We start from the raw sequence: 21,750 nt of genomic DNA, 5'->3' as shown, positions 1-21,750 counted from the left end.
TTTGAAAATTTTTATTTTATTTTTTAAATATTTGATTCTATTTTAATTATAATTTAAAATATTTTATTTTGGAGAGAAATAACAAATGAAAAAAGTATATTTTTTTCATTAATATTCTTTTTTTTTATTTGTATGATTTGATTGGATATATTTTTTAAAAATATTTTGAAATAGAATATACATAAATATTTATTTAGGAGAGAGATAAAAGAGAAAAAAATATATTATTAATTTTTTTTATGTTTTTATGATTTGATATATATTTTAAAAAATAAAATTTCAAATAGAATACACAATTAAAGTTTTTAAATTTATAAATTTTTACTTTTCAAAATTTATTTTAAATAAAATGAATATATATGTGTAGGTTAGATGAACAGTTTAAAATTTTAATTTTAAAAATATATAATATTTTATTGATATATTTTTAGTATATATAATTGAAACTTTTTTTGTTAGTTGAGTTCTGAAAAGAGTTTTATTCTTAGTTTTATTTTATATTTTATTCTGTATTTTATTTTTGATGATTAAGCATTTTTAATTTTATTGATGTTTTTTCTCTTATATTCTAAATCTGTTTGAAGTGGAAGAAAATAATATTTAGGAAATTGAACAAAAACTAGAACTATATATTTCTATTTTGGGTCATTTTTTGGGTTTTAAGAATTTGTGTATATGTTGATATGTTCCATTTTCTCTCTAATACACTGAGTAAGTAATATTGTCACTATAACCAAAATAATTACTATTATCAATTTAGTTTGAGATCACCTCATTATATAAAAATAGAATTAAGTACATAATAAGTACGAGTAGCTTGTACGGCAAAATATAATATCAATTAACCACTTGTATTTATTTTAATCTAAATAAAAATTTATACTTTAATATTATATACTAACAAAAATTAAAAGAGTACAACAAAATGAATATATAATGAATATAGCCAATATGTAATGCATGTCACAAAAACACTAATATATATATATATATATATATATAAAAGTTCAATAAGATTTGATGAACTTTCGAGCTGAATATCATTTAACTCGAGTTCGACTCGTTTTGCTAAACAAGCAGAGTCGAAATCGATTCAACCCGAACTTTCTTAACTTTTTTCAGTCATGCACGAACAACTTGTTAGACAGCTAGGCTCATTTACACCATTATTTCAAAGTTATTTCTTGAAGCTAGAGAGATATAATTCTTTTTTAAGAACATAAATGTTAATATGACTTTAATTTAGGATTAAAAGTATTTTGATCCCTATGATTAACTGGTACAGACCATCTACCCAAATCGTTTATTTATTTTTCTTTCAAATCCCTGTTCTCATTCGAGCGCTCTCTCCAAGTGGCTGTTCCTCTCGCAAACCTCACTCAAATCCGGCGGAAAACTACCAGAACTTGCTGAAAATCATCACACCGACCAAAATTCCGGCGGAGATCATATTTTCTGCGCCGGAAAACTCAAAGCGCAAACAATCTTGGCACTCTTGAACGTTCAGCGATTTCTCTTTGGGTTCTCTCCTGATCAATTCTCTCTTCTCTCAACTGCTGCGTCTCTGCTCTCTCTCTCGTCTTTCTCCCTCCTGCAGCTACGCTTTTCATTCTTCCGGTGAGTTGCTCTTCTTCCGTTTTACTGTCATTCTCCTTACTTCTCTTGTATTTCCTTGTTCTCTTCTATTTTTCACTAGTTAGTTCTCAAAACTGAAATATTCAATAGCTCTTAAAATGCATTGTTTTCCCAATTTTTTAATTACTGCTCTAAAGCTTTTCTCACTTATTTCTTTCCATATTTGCTGTTTGAACCTATTTATTCTTAATTTAACATATTCGGTTTTGGGCATTGCGTTTCTGATACCCTTATGAAAATTGCTGCCTTTTTGAACTCTTGTTCTCCTTTTCAAAATGATTTTTTTAATTTGATATCTGAATTTATTGATAATTCTAATTGGATACTCAATTTAAGGTAAAAATTCTTATTTTTTTAGAAGTGATTTTGTTTATATTTACTCTTCTAATTGAGAGTTTGCTTAACACTTAAATTGACTCTATTTTTGCTACTCTAAACCTCTGTTAGATTTCCCCCGCAATCAAATTATTTTGCTACCATGATAGTTGGGTTGATGACTATCTGTGATATATTGATCTTGGTTTCCTTGTTTAAATGGCCTTAGCAAAACCTTTTGAGAATTTTTTTTTGTTTTCGCATCTGCTTTTGCTCAATCCCTGCTAAAAGTCATGCACTGATTACTTTTTAAAGTTTTCATGTTTTACTCTGGCTTAACTTTCTTATGACCCCCTGTTTTAGATTATATTTTTATTTTCTGTTGTAATTGTTTTTGCTCCTTATGTTGCTGATTAGTCGTTATCAATCAAATTAAGATAATGATTATTGCCTGCTGCTGGTTTGATATGCTTGTGAACCTAAATTGCTTATTGTTATCTTGCTGCATTTAGCTGATTTGTTATGCCGACTGTGATACATTGCTATGTCTGGTCTATATTGGATTCATACAATAATGATGACTGATTTAGTATGAATTATCATACTGATTACTTATCAAATCCATATTATGAATCCATACTATCATGTGAGAAATCTTTAGAAACAGTAACCCCTAGTTTAGCGGAATCTTATTTCATTCTTTTTCCTGTAGAACATAGTGGATGTCAAATAATAGTAGATCTAGCCCCAAAGTTAAGGATGATGAAAACAACAATTCTAAAGCAGTTGCTGGCAACCCCTCAACTAGTTCACGTGCTGAAACATCATATACATCTGGTTTGAGACGATCGGGTAGAGAAACACCATCAAAGAAGAATATGATTCCAAGCGCTTCAAGTACTCGAAAGTCTGAGCGACTTGATAAGCAGACTTCAACACCAGATTTTAAGAGAAAATCCGAGAGAGTTGAGAAGCAAAGCTCACCAAGCCCTTTGAGAAGGTCTGAGCGGGGTAAGAAGCAATCTTCTTCCAGTTCTTCTGGGTCAAAGAAGTCAAATAAAAGCTTGGGATTATCGGTTACAAAGAAAAAGCTAAAAAAGGAGAAGAGTGTGAAACAGTTAACGCTTGAAACTAAAGAAGTTGGTAAAAGTGAGAAACAGGTTGTGAAATCTGTTCAGGTTGGAAAAAAGAGAATGGATGCTCGTATGTATAGACAATTATTCAAGCAGCAACCAAAGGAAGTCAAATTTGCAGGTAGCCAAGTATCTTTTGTTAGTTTAGTTTATTTGCCTCTGGAATTTGTTTGGAAGTTCATATCTTTGAGAAAATGAGTTACAAACCTGAGGTGTGAGTTGGATTAAAGCAACATCTTGAACTGCTGATTTTTTTTCTTTAAAGTTATCAGGTGGCTCATGGCCGTTTGAGATGCACGGAAATTGTATTTATGTCAAAGCAATGCCGATCAAGTGTTCTCTAATAATCATATGTTTTTACTCAACTCTCTAGGTAATTGCAAGGAGCTGAACCAGGAGGATAAATTATCTCAAGAATGTAGCAGCAATAGTGCAGGTGGTGCTCCCAAGAATGTTGATTGGGGCAACCAATGCATCCAAGGCAAGTTGCAGAAATTGAGAGAAACCTGTGCTGGGAGAAATTCAGAAAGAACTTTGGAAGAATCCAATTTTAATGTAGCAAAACCTGCAAATGAGATATTGGAAAATAATATGGGGTTGGAGGCTTCCCAGTCCAGTCAGAATCAGAGGTTTATGAGGGAAGGTCATCTATCTGACGTTGGAGACAGTGTTGAAGGATCCAAGGATGTTGATTGTGCGCTATTGTCATCTCATAAAGCAATGGCTGAAGATCTGGATGATGTTGCTGAAATGGCAAAGAAAAATTTGGAACCTGAGCTGGTAAATCTCATGTCAATGAATAAAGGGGCACCAGAAAACGATGTTGGGTTGGAGAGTGGTTATAAGGAAACACCTTCAAAGAGAAAAAGAAATGCAATTAATATGGATTCTGGTGCTACTGATGCCATCACTTCTTCTCAGCACAGAAATGAAAATATTGAGACTTGTGCCTCATGTTTTAAGAGGCAAAGGTACTGACTTTGCACTATTCCATTGAGTAGTTTTGTTTCTTTGGTTGATAGTTCACTAGATGATTAATTTATGTAGTGCATTCTGCAGCTTTATGCATGACTGCATAACCTTTTAAACTTGAAGTTGTAAGATCTCGTCTCTCTTATGTATTAGTCATTTTCATTTTAATTGTGCTTATAGTTGAGTAGCAAGTGGTTTTGTGCTTTCCAGTTTCATCTCATTGTCATTTGTTGATTAGCGGCTTACATCGTTGTGGACGGCCTTAAAGGGATGGCTATTCAGAACGCCAGTTTAAATAGATAGTCCACTGTTTATATGGCTATTAAGTTCTTGGGAATATTTGATGTAGATTATGTGGGCATTGGTATAATACTCGATGGCTGCAAGAAATGGACAGAAATGTTTTTCTGCTATTGAATTGCAAACAAATTGTGAATATGGTGATAACATTGAAGATATATTTGGCAGTGATCATTTTACTGATAGTTATAGACTGCACGTGGTATTCTAGCCTCCTTCAATTACTATTTTTATGAAAATTTTCAACTCATAGGACATGACATAGTATCACACTACTTACTTCAAGTATTCCTTGGAATTGGTTAGTTTACTATGTATGAAACATTTTTGAATCATGTAGAATGTAATCCCTTAATTTTTATTGACGATATATGTGTAGCCTATCCCAAGATTTCTGGAATTATGAATTTCTGCATATGGAAAAAAACTAAAGGCTTAATATCGGAATTTGTCACGTATTGCATTAATGATCCTAAGAATGACAACTTTTTTAGTTGCTGCATAACAAAAGTTGTATACCTCTTTGTTTATCCAATGAGTTTTCTACTTCAACATTGCATATAATTTGTCTCAGGTGCATGAGCAGAACTGTTCTAATTTGTGTCTCAGGTGTATGAGCATGGTGGTTCTAATTTATCTTGTAGTTGTATGAGCACAAGTATCGTAACTATGGGTGATTTGTTGTGCAGCAGAGATCCACTTGGGTCCCATACTGCCACATTTTGGATGAGTGTGGTTTCATTAAGCTAAGCATGTAATCTCTATTGTTTTGGGTAATCCTTGGGGTTATTTGTTAGCTTTATTAATTCTTGAAAAAAAGTGCAAATGTGTAAACCGGCAATGTTCTTGCATGGTCTTTCTAACTGACAGTCCCACAAATTTGCCCAAATTGGAGCTGGTAAAAAACAAATATTTGAGATCTATATTTTCTGTTTTGTGCCAGATTCATGGTTGATTTAGTGTCTGCCTCGGTGCCATATATTAATTTTTCAAGTTTCTTTTATTTGCATGCTTTGCAGGGTCAATCACGATTCTGAACAGCAAGACCTTTGCTCTTGCGGCACAAATTTAAACCAGGATAACTGTGGTACCTCTTTAACTGAGGTTGGTTTTTTTTTGTTCTATCCATATATTTATTTAGTTCTTGTCCTTCAGAGGTCTTTAAATGGATTTGAAATATTCTGTTTTTGATAGTATAATGATATAGAATAAGAAGACAGTTTGATATGTTAGCCTTGAGTGCCTAACTGTTTTACTTGTTTTTTTGTTATTTTCCTCCAATGCAGCATTCTAGTACTGCAACAGTTTCTTGTGATTTCAAATTATTATTTTATATACTAAAACCCATCCTCTTGATACTGTTTCTGTAACATGACCGAGGGGATGGTTAGTTACCATTCTCCTTATACTCATCCTTGTACCAGTAAAAAAATAAAAATAAAGACAGCATGGAGCTTTGTTGTACTAGGGAGATAACTGTCATTAGGACAAGACATGACTGGAATGTGGCAGGTGTATGGGCAGTCACCACCACACGGCGTTTTGTGGGTCACATGGTCCATGCAAAATCAAATTGTTTAGCACTAGACATCTTAATTAAATTTCTTTTACGTTTGTTTTGCACATCAATTGAAAATTAATTCAACAACTTACCATAATAAGCACAAAGTTATTGAGTTGGACCAAAAGGTTTATACACTATTAAAAAGAAAAGACTGAATTTTTAATTTTTTGGGACTTTGGAATTAGATAATACCATTATTAATTCAAACCAACTGTATACTTTTACGATAAATTTAGAAGATGTATCTATGAAAATAAAAGGTGAAATAATAACTTCAATTGAATAATAGGATATTTTTGTTAAATTAGATATTGGAAAAAAAAAATTTTTGATATTGGCCCCAAATAATTCTTAATCTAAATTTACAACAAGCATGTAGTTTAAATAAAAGTAAATCAAGGACACATGGTTTGGAAAAAAAAAAAAATTGTAAAATTAACGAATGAAATAATAAAAATTTTATATATTAATACAACTTTATTGGATTAACAAGTTAAAGACTTTCTATAAAAATTGAAAGGTTTGGAAAGTGTATAATTTTATATGGTTGGCATACACTATGTATGTGTCTATGGTACTTAAACACTAAATTATTCTGTATATGGCATATGCTAAATGTTAGATCCTCTCTCAAAAATATTTTGGAGGTAAATATAATTAAAGGTAGTTTTACATTTAATTTTTATTTAAGCATTTTATATTTATATATATTAAAAAAAATATATATTTTTTTTTGCAAGTTTTTTTTTAAACTATATTATACCTAATTGCTTTGTCAACACTTTTCCCTTTTCAAGACGGGGAAAACTTTAGTTGCTTTGCTATCCTACAAAAGCAGTATTATTAAGTGTTTCAAAACCTTAAATGAGCTGAAACAAAATCATAATTTCCAAATCTCCCTTTTATGTGGTTGGATACGTATGTTACTAGAAATATATGTAGCATAAAAGAAACATCACATTTATACACTCCATTTTCTTCTGTCATTTTGTGAGATTGCTATGTTTCTTCTTGGCGGGGGTTATGTCACAGGCCCGGCTACATATCAAATTAGTAAGCTACAGATAACACAACATGACAAATGTTGCCCATAGTGGCAACAAGGGATCATTTTCATTGATAAATCAAGCATTGTGTCAAGGCAATATGTGGCACCTCTTGTAGGCAGGGGGCAGCCACAAGAAGGCCAAGACAATTCTTTAATACAAGTGATGTTGGCTATCAGCACTCCCCCTTACTAAAGCAAAGGTGTAAACTTGAGGTATGGCATGAGGAAATGCCACTATAGTTGAGCCACGACACCCCTACAACACATAGTTGGAAGCTACAATTTCGTCTCCCGTTATGGTGACACTTGTGTCCGTATCTAGTAAGTTTTGCCTTTTCAACTGTTGCAGTCCATTGGATTATACCTAAGGCGTTATGTAGATTCTGGGGAGTCAGACTCATTTTTGCTGAGTGGAAAAGCCACATGGTGGGTGAAATGTGCAACTTCCTTAATTTTGGAGCCTATGAAGAACAAAATAATAGGGGACCTTGGTGTATAATCTACACAATTAAAAAGGGTTAATCTTTTAGTTTTTGAGGAACGTGATATTTGAGAACTAATGAGTTCTAGGTAAACATTCTAATTGTTTCCTTTTCATGATTTAGCTTTTATTGGCTGAACCATCAGTATATACCTTCTATAAATCTCAGAAATTCTAATTTTGATGGTACTTGTGTTTGCTTGTGCATTCCAAGCAATTTGGCTGTGGTCTTACGCTGCATCATTGATATTCAAAGCATGTGAATATTGTTTTATTTGTCCTAGATGAATAAGGTACCTTGTTAAGAATTCTGTCATTGTTCTTATGTATTGCATTAGGATAGAAGGGGAATTGGAAGCAGTGTTACTGAAAGGCTTGACGAACAAGGCATGCCCAACTTGCAATGTAAAGAGTCTACTCTAGATTTTCAACTGGACGGCAATCAAAATACATGTCTCATCTGCAAGCTTGGTGGAAAGCTATTGTGGGTAACTCTTCTTTCTTATTGCAAAAATCGCTTAGTAATAAGATTATTTGGGAAGTTAAACCACAGGTAATAGCATTTGAATACTTTAACTGGGAAATATATGAATATAATAATATGTCAGCATTGATGACAGAAATATACACACCTATCAGAACGGAACGTAAAGTCTGTGGTTTCATGGTCTTTAAAATTAGTCCTTTAATTTTTATTTGTGAATTTTTTGGTGAATTGTGTGATTTTAATCCTTAGGTTTCTTGGCTAGTTACCTATATCTTGGCTATCAATAACGCTGCTACTGTTTTGTGACATGTGACTGTTGTGATTTGCCTTGATATACTTTTTGTGACACAATGTATACATATTATATACTTTGTGTGTTATTCTTTTATGAAATTTCAGGTGTTGTGATGGAAGGGGGTGTAAGAGAAGCTATCATCTTTTTTGCCTAGATCCTCCTTTGAAGGATTTTCCTCTTGGAGTTTGGTATTGTCTTGCTTGTGTTTGGAAGAAGATAAAATTAGGTGTACATTCAGTTTCCGGAGGAGTGGAATCAATCTGGGATACTAAAGAAGTGGAGGCAACGGGTAAAAATGGTATGTGCAAAATATTGTATAATAACTCCGATTTTGGTATGAACTGTTTGCCTAGTTCATAAGTGTGCTGCTTTAGTGCTACTAGTTGTCATGTGAGAAATTATTTAAGTTATTAGATATGCTCTGAACTTTTATTATCAACTTGTGAATGATTGCCTATAATGACTTCTTGCTAAGATGAGATTTCTGTCTAGGATTGCAAGAGAAGCAATTTTTTGTTAAATACAAAGGCCTTGCTCATGTTCATAATCGATGGGTGCCAGAAAGTCAACTTCTTCTCGAAGCACCTTCACTTGTTGCAAAATTTAACCGAAAAAACCAGGTTCAAATTTTTTTTTACTGTTTCCCCTTCCCTTTGCTGGATGGTTAAACAAATTATGAATGGTGACATTATTTGTAGTTAATTGCTTTACTTTATGAATTACTATTTTTTTTTCTCAAAGTTTCTTGTGATACAGAGCACAAAATGGAAGCAGGAGTGGACTGAGCCACACCGTTTGCTACATAAATGGTTGGTTCCCAAGCAACAAGATGAGATTCATCGGGGGCATGCTAATGACGTTTTGGATGGTCATTATGAGTGGCTTGTAAAATGGTGTGGTCTTGATTATGGGCATGCAACATGGGAGTTGGAAACTACTTTTCTGAAATTTCCAAAAGCACTGAACCTCATAAGAGATTATGAAAATCGCCATGAGAGGGCAAAGAAGGTCTGCACGGTTGAATATTAAAAGTCATATGTGTTCCATTACACACTATTTTCCTTTTGAAATTGTTTTAATATTCATGGGCATTGTTTATTGGGATAAAAGGTTCCAGATAAGAGTAGTATCCTTGCTTGAATTAATGTTTTGAACAAATCTTGAAATCTCTATTTTGATCACGCTTCTCCCTCTCTCCTCCCCCCCCCCCTCCCCCAGGTCCTCCTCTTCCCTCTCTTAATTCCATTACAATTTCACTGAAGAAGAAGGAAGAGTCTGCCAATCACAACTTATATAATTGTTTACTTGGCTTTGTGAGTTCTGATGGATGGCCTCATGAGATCAAATTGAATGTGAATTTGCTCTTTTTTGAAGTCAAAAGAATTTGATTGTTGATATAGGAGACATCTTACTGATCTTAGTTACCAAATTTCAAAATAAAAAAGATATTAAGAAAAAGGTTAGAATAAGAATACATTAAAGATATATCACTAGTTAAGGATGCTTTTCAGTTATGTGGTTCTTTTATCTGCTTCTGAGACTACAAACCATTTGTTTTATTTGTTAAGCAGTTAATTTATTTGTTTGTTTTCAGTCGTTTGAATATGATGATTTATATATATTCTTTTTAATCCTATGAAATTATTTTTGTTGGTTTATTACCTGCAGAAACTTGAGATGAAAAAAGTTTCTTCACTTAAATCATTGAAGTTGTCAGCTGACAGTGTAGCTAGGCTTGGTAATAATCATTTGGACTTTGTCAACAATCTTCGTGAGCGTTGGTACAAGGGGAAGAATGTTTTAATTGATGATCAGGTAAGCTCAAACAGTTACACTTTGATTTAAGCTTGTCATCATGTTACTGTTTGATTTTGTAACAAATGTTTGTAGAATACCCAGAGTATCTAATTTAATAATATTCTCTTTACTAAAGAGCAGAATTTGATGCTCGACATAAACAAATTCAGTACCATGTTTCTTTTTGCATTTGTGCTATGCATATATATAACATGCAGAATATTTGGTTCATTCATTCATAATATTATTGCATATTGTTTATAGTGGTGGACCTGGGCCTGCTAGAATGAACAATGGGTTTTGCTGCATTGTTTTCACATTCATTTATTCAGTTTATCATCATGGATTTATGATTATAAAGCCCTTGTTTCATTACCTTTGTGTTAATGTTTCTGTAACATTCTATTTGTTCGTTACTTTCTTCAACGTCTTTCATTTTTATCCTGTAAGCGCATGCTAAAAATATGCAAGTGCTTGCTATGTCTGCAGGAGCGAATTGTGAAGGTGATTTCATTTATTTCATCTTTGTCATCTGATGTCTATCGGCCTTTTCTGATCATCACAACTTCTGCTGCAATTCCTTTGTGGGATGAAGAGTTGTTTCATTTAGCTCCTTATGTTAATACTGTGGCTTACTGTGGAGACAAAGATATGCGACGAAGTATTAAGGCTTTTGAGTTTTATGGACTAGAAGGGGGCATAATGTTTGATGTACTTATAACCTCTCCCGAAGTTGTTGCAGAGGTATACCTTGCAATGTGCATGACTTTTGACACGAGTGTTAAGAGAATATCAGACTGATAGCTTGTCTTTTTTGTTCTTTGTCATAAATGCATTTTTCTAGGTTTACTTGTCATAGCACTTGTTCTTGATTTTAATATATGGTTTTGCAGGATCTAAATGAACTTGCATTGGAAAAATGGGAAGCAGTAATAGTTGATGAGTGCCAACGCTCTAAAATGTATTCACATTTTGAACAAATTAAGAGTTTAAGTACTGATATGAGGCTTCTCCTTGTCAATGGCCAACTAAAGGTGTGTTGTGCGAGTATGGCATTTTTCTTCTGCTTTGCTCTTTAATTCTGCAATCCCCCAAAACACACAAAACATACAAACACAATCAATGAACGGCTTATATCATGCTGGATTTTGCAGGATGGTGTAATTGAGCATTTGCTGTCTCTGCTTGATCGTCAAAGTGATAGAAATAGCTGTGAGGACTTGGTAACTAATTCCAACCACAAGATTGGTAATTCAAAAGAGAGGTTGTCTAAGTTTATTGTTACTGGTTCAAAGCCTGAATCTTCGAGATATGTAGAATATTGGGTTCCTGTACAGATACCCAACATACAACTTGAGCAGTATTGTGCTACTCTGCTTATGAATTCTTTATCACTTTTTTCACCCTCAAAGAATGATCTTGTTGGGGCACTTCGTGACATTCTTATCTCTACTCGAAAGGTTAGTCTGATTGTTTGCATGAGATCTAGTTGTTCTATGATTTGAGCTGTATTGTCTTCATCACATTTGTTCACCTTTTAGTGTATTCTTTTGTGTGCGTCTAATGAGTGTGTCATCTACTGCCGTGGTATTTAGAGAAACTGAAGACTGAGTTTTGAAAATTTAAGATCTAAATATTAAGTGCTGAATAATTTAAGTAATGCAATTCAAAAATTATAAAATTATTTAAAAGCTTATTTACTTATTGTATTTGGTGTAAGTAGCTAAAATTCTTCACTTGCAATTTTAAGTGAATTTTAGCTTAATCAAGATTTTTAAGTGATGTAGATAAGCATTATCAAACAACTTTTAACTGCTTAATGGTGTTATTGAACACCACCTTAGTCAAAATGTGTGGTGCTTTCTACCAGTTCTGCATGGGCATAGAAATTGGTAATTTTCAGACTTTTACCATAGTAGTTGCCCCATGCACATTGTTTCATAAGCTTCAGATTCGAGGTTCATGGTGATTGTTGTGTAGTTTCCCTAGCATTTTTATTTTTTTTTTAACTACAAATAATATTGACATTATGAAAAGCAATATGATTGAGCTGTTTGGAGAACTTACTAATTGGAACTTTGGCAGTATCTTCAACCATGTAATATATTTTTCACCCTGAGCTTTTCCTATGTTCAAATTTGACTTATTTTCTTTGCATCTATTGGAGCTCTGAATTATTTAACCTTTTCATAATTGCTAATGGGAAAAAACTAAGCTATTGGGTTCATATGTTTCTAGTTGCAATTCATGAATGTGATTATTATTGACAGTGCTGTGATCATCCCTACATCATGGATCCACAGCTGCAACCTGAGTTGACAAAAGGTCGTAATGCAGCTGACTTTTTAGATATTGGAATAAAAGCAAGTGGCAAGTTACAAATTCTCGACGCAATGCTTTCTGAGATAAGAAACAAAGGTTTAAAAGTGCTAATTCTTTTCAAGGTATATGCTTCACAAGGATTTGTTGCATTCTAATTTTTTAATTATTTTTTTCTTTTTTTTATTTTTTTTATCTTTCTGGATATTGTTTGTTTTGATCTCTTTCTGCAATATGCTTGTTTGAATTGACGATACCCTGTTCTGATGCCAGTTCTAGGGGGACGTATACTGGAATGTGAATAAAAGTTGTTGACTTGAATGGTATGGAACCCCCCTGAAACACTAAGAGCTGCCATATTAAACTCATGAAGCTTTTTAGCAACTTTATAAGTAGAAAAAAATTTACAAAATGACAGTATGTGGTAGCTGTTAGAGCTCAAGTGGGGCCTACTAATTCCAAGTCAGCAAGTTATATTCATGTTCACCTTCAAGCTTAGTGCTATGCTACTAACTGTATACACTCTAAACCCATTGGACATGATTGGAACAAAATCAGTAACTTATGTCCTAATTGATAAAGTTGAAAGAAAGATAATATTGAAAGGGAACTTCCATTTCCGCAGCTATTATGGTTATTGCCATGGCTTAAAATATTAAATTCCTAACATACCCGTTAAATAAGTTTTTCCTTTTTCTTTTCATTTCATCTCTCTTTTTTTCTCTCTTCAAAGTGTTTGACACTTTGACTGCTACCTCACCAAAACTCGACATCTTGCCTCTGAATCTACATCTAACATTAATGACAACTCTCATGGTAAGGGCAACTTAGGATTTATAATATTTTCGGCTGTGGCAATAGCCATAATAGCTGTGGAAATTGCAGCTCCCTATTGACAAAGCATGCAAAGTTTAGGATTGATTTGATCATTAGTCCGTTCATAAATTATGTTTAATGATTACCTGATGAAAAACTATCTCACAATTGAAGTGACCAGAAATTTCTTGTTGAACTTTTCTTTTTAATTGAATTTCAATAAATGGAATTCAGTAATTTCACATTGATGTTAGTTTTAGATATAAATGGTTTTCCTTGGGTGTGGAGAAAAGTTTTTCTAGTCTTCTATGTGGATCAAACCATTGCCATGATTGCACACAATTTTATGTTCTGTTTGATATTTTAATCAATTTTGGAGCATAATTGAATTTACCCAGTTTTTCTATTTACTGCCTCCCTCTCTATTATTTGCGGACACTGCACTTTGGTACACTTTTTGCTCTTCAAATTTTTTGCAATGCTATTTTTCTTATGTAAGATGTTTTTGGGTGACAGTCTTGTGGTTCTGGGAAGTATCATATTGGAGATATTTTGGATGATTTTGTGCGTCAAAGATTTGGTAAGGATTCTTACGAACGTCTTGATCAATATGTTCTTCCTACAAGGAAGCAGGCTGCTCTTAACAACTTCAATAATCAGAAAGGGAGTTTTGTATTCTTGTTAGAAACCTGTGCTTGTCTTCCCAGCATCAAACTGTCTTCAGTTGATACTGTTATCATATTTAATAGTGATTGGACCCCGACAAATGATTTAAGGAACCTACAAAAGATAACACTTGATACACAGTCAGAACAGTTAAAAATATTTCGTCTATATTCCTCTTGTACTGTGGAAGAAAATGTTCTGATATTTGCAAAGCAAGGTAAGATAATTGATAGTGATTTACAGAGCATAAGCCGACCCACTAGTCACAGTCTACTTATGTGGGGAGTTTCTTATCTATTCAGTAAGTTGGATGAGTTTCACAGTGGTGGTATGTCAGTCACCAGTTTAAGTCCCTCATTGGAGCAGTTGCCTCTCAAAGATATTATCCAGCAGTTCTTGAATGTACTCTCTCAAAATGCCAAGTGCAATGACACAGGCAGCAACTCCTTAATTTTGAAAGTTAAACAAAATTCAGGAATTTATTGTACTGATTGTCCATTGCCTAGTGAACTGAAAATTCAATCAAGTGAAGAGCTGCCCCATGAATTCTGGAGAAAACTGTTGGAGGGAAAACATCCAAAGTGGAAATACCCATCTAGTTTGTCTCAAAGGAACCGGAAGAGGGTTCAGCGCTGTGATGATATACTCAAGAAACCAGAAGATAAGGTTGATGAAATTGTGAAGGGCCAGAAAAAAGTTGCCAACAATGAAGTTAATTTGATCTCTCTTAGACCTGCACTTTCTGCAGGGAATATAGTTGCTGGGGGCAGTAAAGGTAAATATTGTTGATTGACTCGGTAATTCTGTTCATTATCATACTCAAGATGGTCTATCTTGTTCCATTGAAGAAGTGCTTTATCTTTCTTGATTCCTGTATTAACTTTCTCATAGTGTCTCTTGTTCCTTCAGGGAGTTTTAGACCTTCATCACATTTTATGCATAGATCAACGTCTGGGCCAATTGGTCGTCTTAACATCGGCCATGGTGACCAAGCTTTGACGGCCAAAATTTTGGTTAATAATTTATCAGAGGTACGAGGAGCTGATGAAGGAATGAATTTCCCTGATTTGCAAAAGAGTCTTCATCTTGGTTTAAGGCCACGCATAGCAAAACTTTGTGAAATTCTACGTCTCCCGGTAATGCATTTCATTTCCCTCCTAAATAAGTTAATTTGCAGTTCATGTTTATATTTGTTTCCCATCTCTAAACCTTTGTTTGGATGAGTAGAAAACAAGGGGAAAAAAATAGAGGAAAATAGGGGGGAATTATGATTTCCCCTTGTTTAGGATGGGGAAGAAAGAGTGAAAGAAAGATAAGTGTTATTTTCCATCCAAATTTTTCTCTCCAAATTGGAGGGGAAATAGAAAAAGTTATAACAATGTGCCTGTGGAGGAAAAAGGAAAATAATTTTAATTTCCTCCTATATATATATACACAAGGAAGGAAAATAAAAATTTCCCTTTTTCTTTTATTTACTTCCTCATTTTCTTTTTCCCCCCTACTTTCTTTGCTAAAAGGAAAGTGTAAGGGATTTCTTTTTCTTCTTTGTGCATGTGATATGGTATAGTGAGTTGGGCATTCTATGTCATTGCTGCTTCTGCTGTGCTTGGTTTTAGAATTGATAAAAGCATAATAAAGATTTTCCTATAAGCATAAAGTGTTTCATCTAATCAGGCTTGAACCCTGTAATGAGCTTTGCAATTGTTAAAGTAATATCAGGATTAATATGGTACTTGAGATTTGTCAAGCTAAGAGAGTGTTTTTCCTGGACCCACTGAGATAATTTAGGTTGAAAATACTTCTTGAAATTGGAATTTTTTCTTCAATGCCTGCTTTTTCTCCCAGCTTCATCCCAAAGTTCTGCTTTCTTCTTTTAAAGCATTATAATTTTGTTATATATTTTATCTTTTTGAGCATTGTGACAGTGTGCTCCCTGGTGGGCCCTTGTGCATCTACGTCATGCCATACAGGGATGTCATAGGATTAGCAGTATTATATACTCGGGCCAATTTATGTTTTATAATATGTACTGATGTCATTCTCTCATTGCAGGAAGATGTGAAGGCTATGGCTCAAAGTTTGCTTGAATATGTTATGAATAATCATCGTGTTAGCAGAGAATCAGAAAACATTCTGCAGGCATTTCAGATAGCCCTGGTTAGAATTTTCTTCTGTATACATGCTGTGTGATCATTTGCTTTCTTCTGAATGAATTTTCAATGTGTTGCCAGCTTCTATGTTTGCATTAAGAATAAGAACTTGCCCATATATTCCAGTGAAAAGGGTAAAAATGCCTGAATTATATGTATTGCTTGCATTAATTTGGAAATTATTTTGTTTACTCGATTTAATCCACTTGGATAACTAGATGTCAATTTAATGATTTTGTTGTTTTTGCTATTCAACTGACAGTTGATCTACTATTAGTTGGTTTATATTTCCTTCAATTAAATTAGGATATGATCCTTTCTTATTTACTCTTTACCTTGTTGATGTTGCCTTGGTGAAAACTTCCCCTACAAGAAGTCTATCATGCTTGACATGTTAAGGATATCATGAAAATGTCTTGGTGCAATGGTTAAGTATATATTTTCAGAGTTACTTTTGAATCTCAAGGACCTCTTTTATGCTGACCTTGTACCGTGTCTTTGCATTTCATGTGGCCAATTTATTTTACTTCGCATTTTATGTGGCCAAATTATTTTTCTTTCTTTTTCTATGCTATTGAGTTGTTTTAGCAAAAGTACAGAAACTTTCAAAATTGGAGAGGTGGGTTCAAAGCATTCTGCCCTCTCTTTGGGAACAATTGTATAAGTTAGAAGTAAAACTGCAGTATGTAGGAGCTGAAAAAGAATAAAAGAACAAGTCATAACAGATTGGCAGCCTAAAGAAGGACAAATTAAGAAGCTGTGGGAGATGTTTCTTTCAAACTGTGAAAGGTTATGGATATATCTAATTGTGTTAGACATGCAGTCGGCTTCCTTCAGTTACACTCGTCATAATTATAACTAATAAGAAACCTTCAGGCTATAATTGGCTACTTTAGTGATTCAAGCATAGTTGTAAGTTGGATAAAGTTCAGACCTTTTTGAGCAATAAGCACAATGGAAAATATCTCCTAAACCTAAATCCAGTCATGCACTCAATTTCCAGATGGAAAAAGAAAAGAGAGATGACTGCTAAATTTTCTAATAAGAGAAAACAGGCAGAATTAGTTCTGTCACAAATAGGAAAAATGTCAGAATGAATTAATGTATTAAATATGCAAGTGCACATGAGAATTATGCATGGAAGGTGCACATTATTTCCAGTCTTCCTTGTAAATTATTTTCACAAGGACATGATCTGTTAACTTCTACACTTTCAAAATAAACTCAAGTGAAATGAAATAATGGTTTCATTCAAATGAAGATTAAATTAGACAGTAGCCTTGGAAACAAATGTGTCAACCATGGAATGAGGACCGACCTCTCTAATTCCTTTTCTTCTTTTTTTCTGTGTATTTTTCCTAGAAATTTAGTTTAAGACAAGTTCAGTGAGGTTGTGAGAACACAATGTGTGCTTGCTGAATGTTCCTGTGAAAAAAACTTAGGTGTTTCTGCATCAATGTGTGAATATGTTTGCTTGTATGTGTATGTAAATTACTTGGCATTTTTAAAGAACACAATGCGTATCTGCTGAATGATCCTATGAAAAACTCATGGGCTTCTGCATCAATGTGTGTGAATATTTTTGCTTGTATCTCTATGTAAATTACTTGGCATGTCTCATATTATTCTTGTGTTTTTGGTTTGTGGAAACCTGCATGTTTAGATGACGTTGGTTAACGTTTTTACACTATTGTTGTGTACAAATTTCAGTGTTGGACTGCAGCTTCTTTGCTAAAGCACAAACTTGGTCACAAAGAATCGCTTGCCCATGCAAAACAGCATTTAAATTTCAGCTGCAAGAAAGAAGAGGCAGATTATGTTTATTCTCTGTTGCGGTGTCTGAAGAAAATGTTTTTATATCATACAGGGAATTGTACTCTTTCCTCTTCTCCAAAGGCTTCTCAATCATTGAACAAGGACCATTTACATGCAAGATCATCACAGCCAACGCTGTTTGTCCTGCAAAAGGTGAGAGTAGGGTTTGAAGAACATGGCCAAGAATTCTTTGATGAGAAGGTACTTTCACAGCTGGGATTGGCACAGCAAGATGTTTTGAAAAGTATCAAAGATATTGAGAAGAAATGCCATAAACAGATGACACAACTCTCACAGAAGCAAAAGGAACAAAAAGAGGAAATTGAAAGAAAGTTCAAAGAAGAGAAGGCACAACTTGAGAATAAACAAAAAACAGAGGCAGCTGTTATTCGTTTGCATAGTAATAGTTCAATGAGAACAGATAAACTCAAGTTACTTGATATTGAATATGCAAAGAAGTTTGAAGAACTTGAGCTTCAGAAGGAGATACGGCTTCAAGATCTTGAGGCTACTCACCTGTTGGCAATGAAGAAGTTGAAAGAGAGGAAAGCATGTTGGCTGGATGGAGTGAAATCCTGGGCAGAGTCGGAATTAATGAATAAGCTACCTTCCAATGAAATTGAAAATAATCAAGAAAATGTTGTCTCTTTAAATTCTCATATGAAAGAACAGAATCCTAAAGGAGTTGGAAGTGTGCAAGATAGGGAGGCTCTGCTGGAAGTCCTTGAAACTTTAAGTTCAAACGATAAGGTGGATATGCTACCTGGGGTACCACCTACAAATGAACAGACTACTGATGGAGAGGATCCATTGAGAGTTTCAATGGGAATAAGCTCGAGGGATGGATTAACAAATGTTGAGACTGTAAATATTAATTCATCTGAAGAACAAATTCCTAATACAGGTGTTTTATTGGGCGTGTCTGAGGTTGTTAATTCGAATGATGGTTTGGAGAACACTGTTCATGAACTGTCATCTAATGAACAAAGTCCTAATGGAGCCACGTTACTGGTGCCTAAAAAGATTCCAATGGGACTGCCTGAGAAGGTCAGTTCCCCTGGTTATCTAGAGAAGATGGGAGCTCCTGAAGCTTTGGATGATGGCAACACCATTGTTCACAAAGAAGATGGAGTTCACGCCATTTCCTGTGGTGATGCTTCTGAAGTTGACCAGCAGGATGAAGTGGTTTGTATTTTTAATCAAGATCCTTGCTCCACAAGTACTGCTGGGGACCAACAAAGTGGAAAGGTTTCGTCTGGAGTGCCAAAAAATGCTTCCAATACTGTTGTGGATGATAGAACTGGTAAGCAGCCGGATGGAAAGGTTCTGGTGGATAAGATTATCAGCAAAGAAAATTCTGATTGCTCTGATAGAACAGCTGGCCTCAGCCAACAGGATGGGGAGTCTCAATCAGTATTGCCTGAATCTACTCCTGGTGAAGTAGTTGATGATGGTGAAACTGGTAAGAAGCAGGATGGAGAGGTTCAAGCGGACGATGCTGTCAATGATCAAGGTCCTCAATCATCGGATAGAACTGCTGGAGTAGCAGAGGGTTTCTGTACGAATAAGGATAATGATGGAGTTTGTGTCATGGCTTCATCCTTCATTGCCAGAATTGATCAGCAAGATGGAGTGATTGCATCACGAGGATCTGAAAATAATCCTAGCGAATTAGTGGTGGGTGGTTGCCACGGTGGAGAGATCAATGAAGCATGTGGAGAGGCCGCCTCTAATAATGCTAATCAGCAGGACACAGTAATATCTGTCATTAATGAAGATGATCATCTTCAAGAACCATGTCCGGTAAGTTTACCTGTTTCAATTTATGCATGATTGCTTTTGGGGCTTTTGAAGTATTGGTTCTTAAATAATTAGTTTGATACAATCATGACTTCGTCAGTTAACAATGATATTATTCCGTCTTATTTTTCCTACTTCATTGAATTTGTGGCTTTCTGACATCGAGTTTAGTTTTCCAGTGGAAAAATCAAAAAATGCTAATCACTTAAAAAATCCTCACTTGTTTTAGGCAGTTCAAGATGAATCTCCTCTGCCAACAGCATCTGCTAGATCGCAAGATAGAGTCGCAACAGCAACTGGAAATCACAATACTTTGCAGCAGGTTGAGGCTTCCGTGGCATCTCCTGACGATGCTGTAGCTTCTACTCAAACTGATAATGATATACCAGTTGTAGAGCATGTGCTGCAAACACAGTCGTCAGCATCCTTGGATTCTGCTTTTTGTCTTGAGGCCATGGATTTACCTTTAGATAGTGGAATTGAAAGTCAGCTAACCTATGATGGTCTTATCAATAACAACGCCATCGAGGCTTCAACTCAAATACTAGAGAACCAAATGGAACACTCAAATCAGGCGACTTTGCAGCCTGCAACACATGTTACACAGCATCCACCCATTTCTTCTGTAGTTAATAATCGCCTTGCACGAACTGAACCCCCTGTCCTAATGCCTCCTCTGCCATCATATCCTGATCCACTTCAAAATGAATTGGATAGAATACGCAAAGAAACAGACCAAATCATCAGCGTTTATGAGGATGATGTTAGTTCCCTATATGCCTAATGTTCTTCTATGTTAATGAAAGGCTCAGTATTATCCCTTTCATTAAAATTCCCTTTCTATTTTTGCAGAAGCTGCGGCTAAAATCTGATTGTGAAAAAGAGATAGAGGAAGTTGTCGCTCAAATTCGTAGAAAGTATGAGATTAAACTTCAGGAGGTGGAATCTGAATTCATTCTTAAGAAGAAAGAATTGGATACAAATCAAAATAAAGTTCTTATGAACAAGATCTTGGCTGAGGCATTCAGATCTAAGTGTATGGACATGAAAGCATCTGGTAGGCCTGGTGTGCATCGAGGTAAGCGACATTTGAGATTGTTGATAATAGAAAATTGATAAAAATAGAAGTAGAGATCATGGAACCACATTAAAAATCCGTTGATTTTTTGTCCCTTATCTCTATTGAACTCCTATTTGTTTCTGGCAGAGGTGGCTTCAAGTTTCATGCAGCAGTTGCTTCAGATATCATCGCAGCCCACTGCACAGCGGAATGCCACTGTCAGTGGTCTGCCTGCCAGTGGCCCACAGCTCACTGCCCCTGGCTCACATGGTAAAGCTCCATCTGTGCAGGTTGTTCATCATTCCTCAACACTTTTCTCAGGCACCCAAACAAGACCTCCTCTTATTAGCTCTATCTCCCCTACTACTGGCAATCTCCAAATTGGTAGTGAAATTCGAGCTCCCGCCCCACACCTACAACCTTTCAGATCTTCAGCATCCACAACTTCAACAAATGTTCCTTCTCCTTCAATTGTGATGCCTAGTGTGCAGGTGCCCAGTAACCCCCTCACAACCTCTACCACACCCACCCAGCTTCCATTGCGACCACAACAATCTCATTATCGCAATATTTCAAATCGACCTGAAACTGCAAGAATTTCATCACCTCTGTCTAACCCATCTCCATCTGCACTTGAGTTGCTAAGGGATGTAGAAAATCAAACAAATAGAAATTCAAACTCTCACCCACTAACACGTCTAGGTTCTAACACAGACCCCTTGGTGATGCCTGAAATTGGCCAGCTAAATGATAAAAGGACAGATGTTGCATGTCCAAGCGAGGTCGTTTGTTTATCAGATGATGATTGACATCTACTTTGTGTATCAACTCTTTGATCTTTTGCTGATACTTTCGAGCTTCAGTTTCTGGAGCACATTTTTTGGTCTGTAGTTCCATGCGTTCAGGAATAGTTCTTGTGGTTGGATTTGTGCAGAATTACTCTTGTATATGGTCGAATCCTTGCTTCATTTCTAATATTGTATATCAAGTTAATTTTTCTTAATGGAAATTTCTATCCTTTTTTACTTTTGGTATTTTGATAGTTTGCATATGTATATAATATAATATGGGAGATATAACACTGGAATTGAAATGCA

At 34.8% G+C, this 21,750-nt stretch overlaps 1 protein-coding gene across 5 annotated transcripts; it reads left to right on the top strand.

The window, feature by feature from the left end:
• The first annotated feature begins 1,270 nt into the window (after nucleotides 1-1,270).
• Nucleotides 1,271-21,678, top strand: LOC105627959 (uncharacterized). Of its 5 annotated transcripts, none has more exons than XM_089724652.1 (20): nucleotides 1,282-1,617; nucleotides 2,663-3,204; nucleotides 3,457-4,054; nucleotides 5,375-5,459; nucleotides 7,787-7,932; nucleotides 8,335-8,528; nucleotides 8,723-8,850; nucleotides 8,987-9,238; nucleotides 9,899-10,045; nucleotides 10,517-10,771; nucleotides 10,921-11,061; nucleotides 11,182-11,487; nucleotides 12,331-12,471; nucleotides 13,679-14,603; nucleotides 14,720-14,964; nucleotides 15,881-15,985; nucleotides 17,689-19,596; nucleotides 19,823-20,356; nucleotides 20,446-20,671; nucleotides 20,801-21,678. In XM_089724652.1, exons 2-20 carry the CDS (start codon nucleotides 2,673-2,675, stop codon nucleotides 21,460-21,462), a joined length of 7,530 nt encoding a protein of 2,509 aa, XP_089580778.1. In that variant the 5' UTR covers nucleotides 1,282-1,617; nucleotides 2,663-2,672; the 3' UTR covers nucleotides 21,463-21,678. The 5 variants fall into 5 exon arrangements, with proteins under 5 accessions (XP_089580780.1, XP_089580778.1, XP_089580777.1 ...); XM_089724651.1 differs by having other exon boundaries at nucleotides 12,298-12,471; nucleotides 14,738-14,964; XM_089724650.1 differs by having other exon boundaries at nucleotides 12,298-12,471.
• The last annotated feature ends 72 nt before the right edge of the window (nucleotides 21,679-21,750 follow it).

This window comes from Jatropha curcas, chromosome 8 (assembly GCF_041381405.1).
Source record: "Jatropha curcas cultivar XTBG-Jc1 chromosome 8, XTBG_Jcur_1.0, whole genome shotgun sequence".
Lineage (NCBI taxonomy): Eukaryota > Viridiplantae > Streptophyta > Magnoliopsida > Malpighiales > Euphorbiaceae > Jatropha > Jatropha curcas.
The sequence above is the reverse complement of the archived record's forward strand: the minus strand, read 5'-3'. Positions and strand labels throughout refer to the sequence as shown.

Coding starts and splice junctions, on each gene's coding strand:
- LOC105627959 (XM_089724650.1), top strand. CDS start 2,673: ATGTCAAATAATAGTAGATCTAGCCCCAAAGTTAAGGATGATGAAAAC. Junction 10,046..10,516: donor ATGTTTTAATTGATGATCAG/GTAAGCTCAAAC, acceptor CTATGTCTGCAG/GAGCGAATTGTGAAGGTGAT. Junction 12,472..13,678: donor AAGTGCTAATTCTTTTCAAG/GTATATGCTTCA, acceptor TTTGGGTGACAG/TCTTGTGGTTCTGGGAAGTA.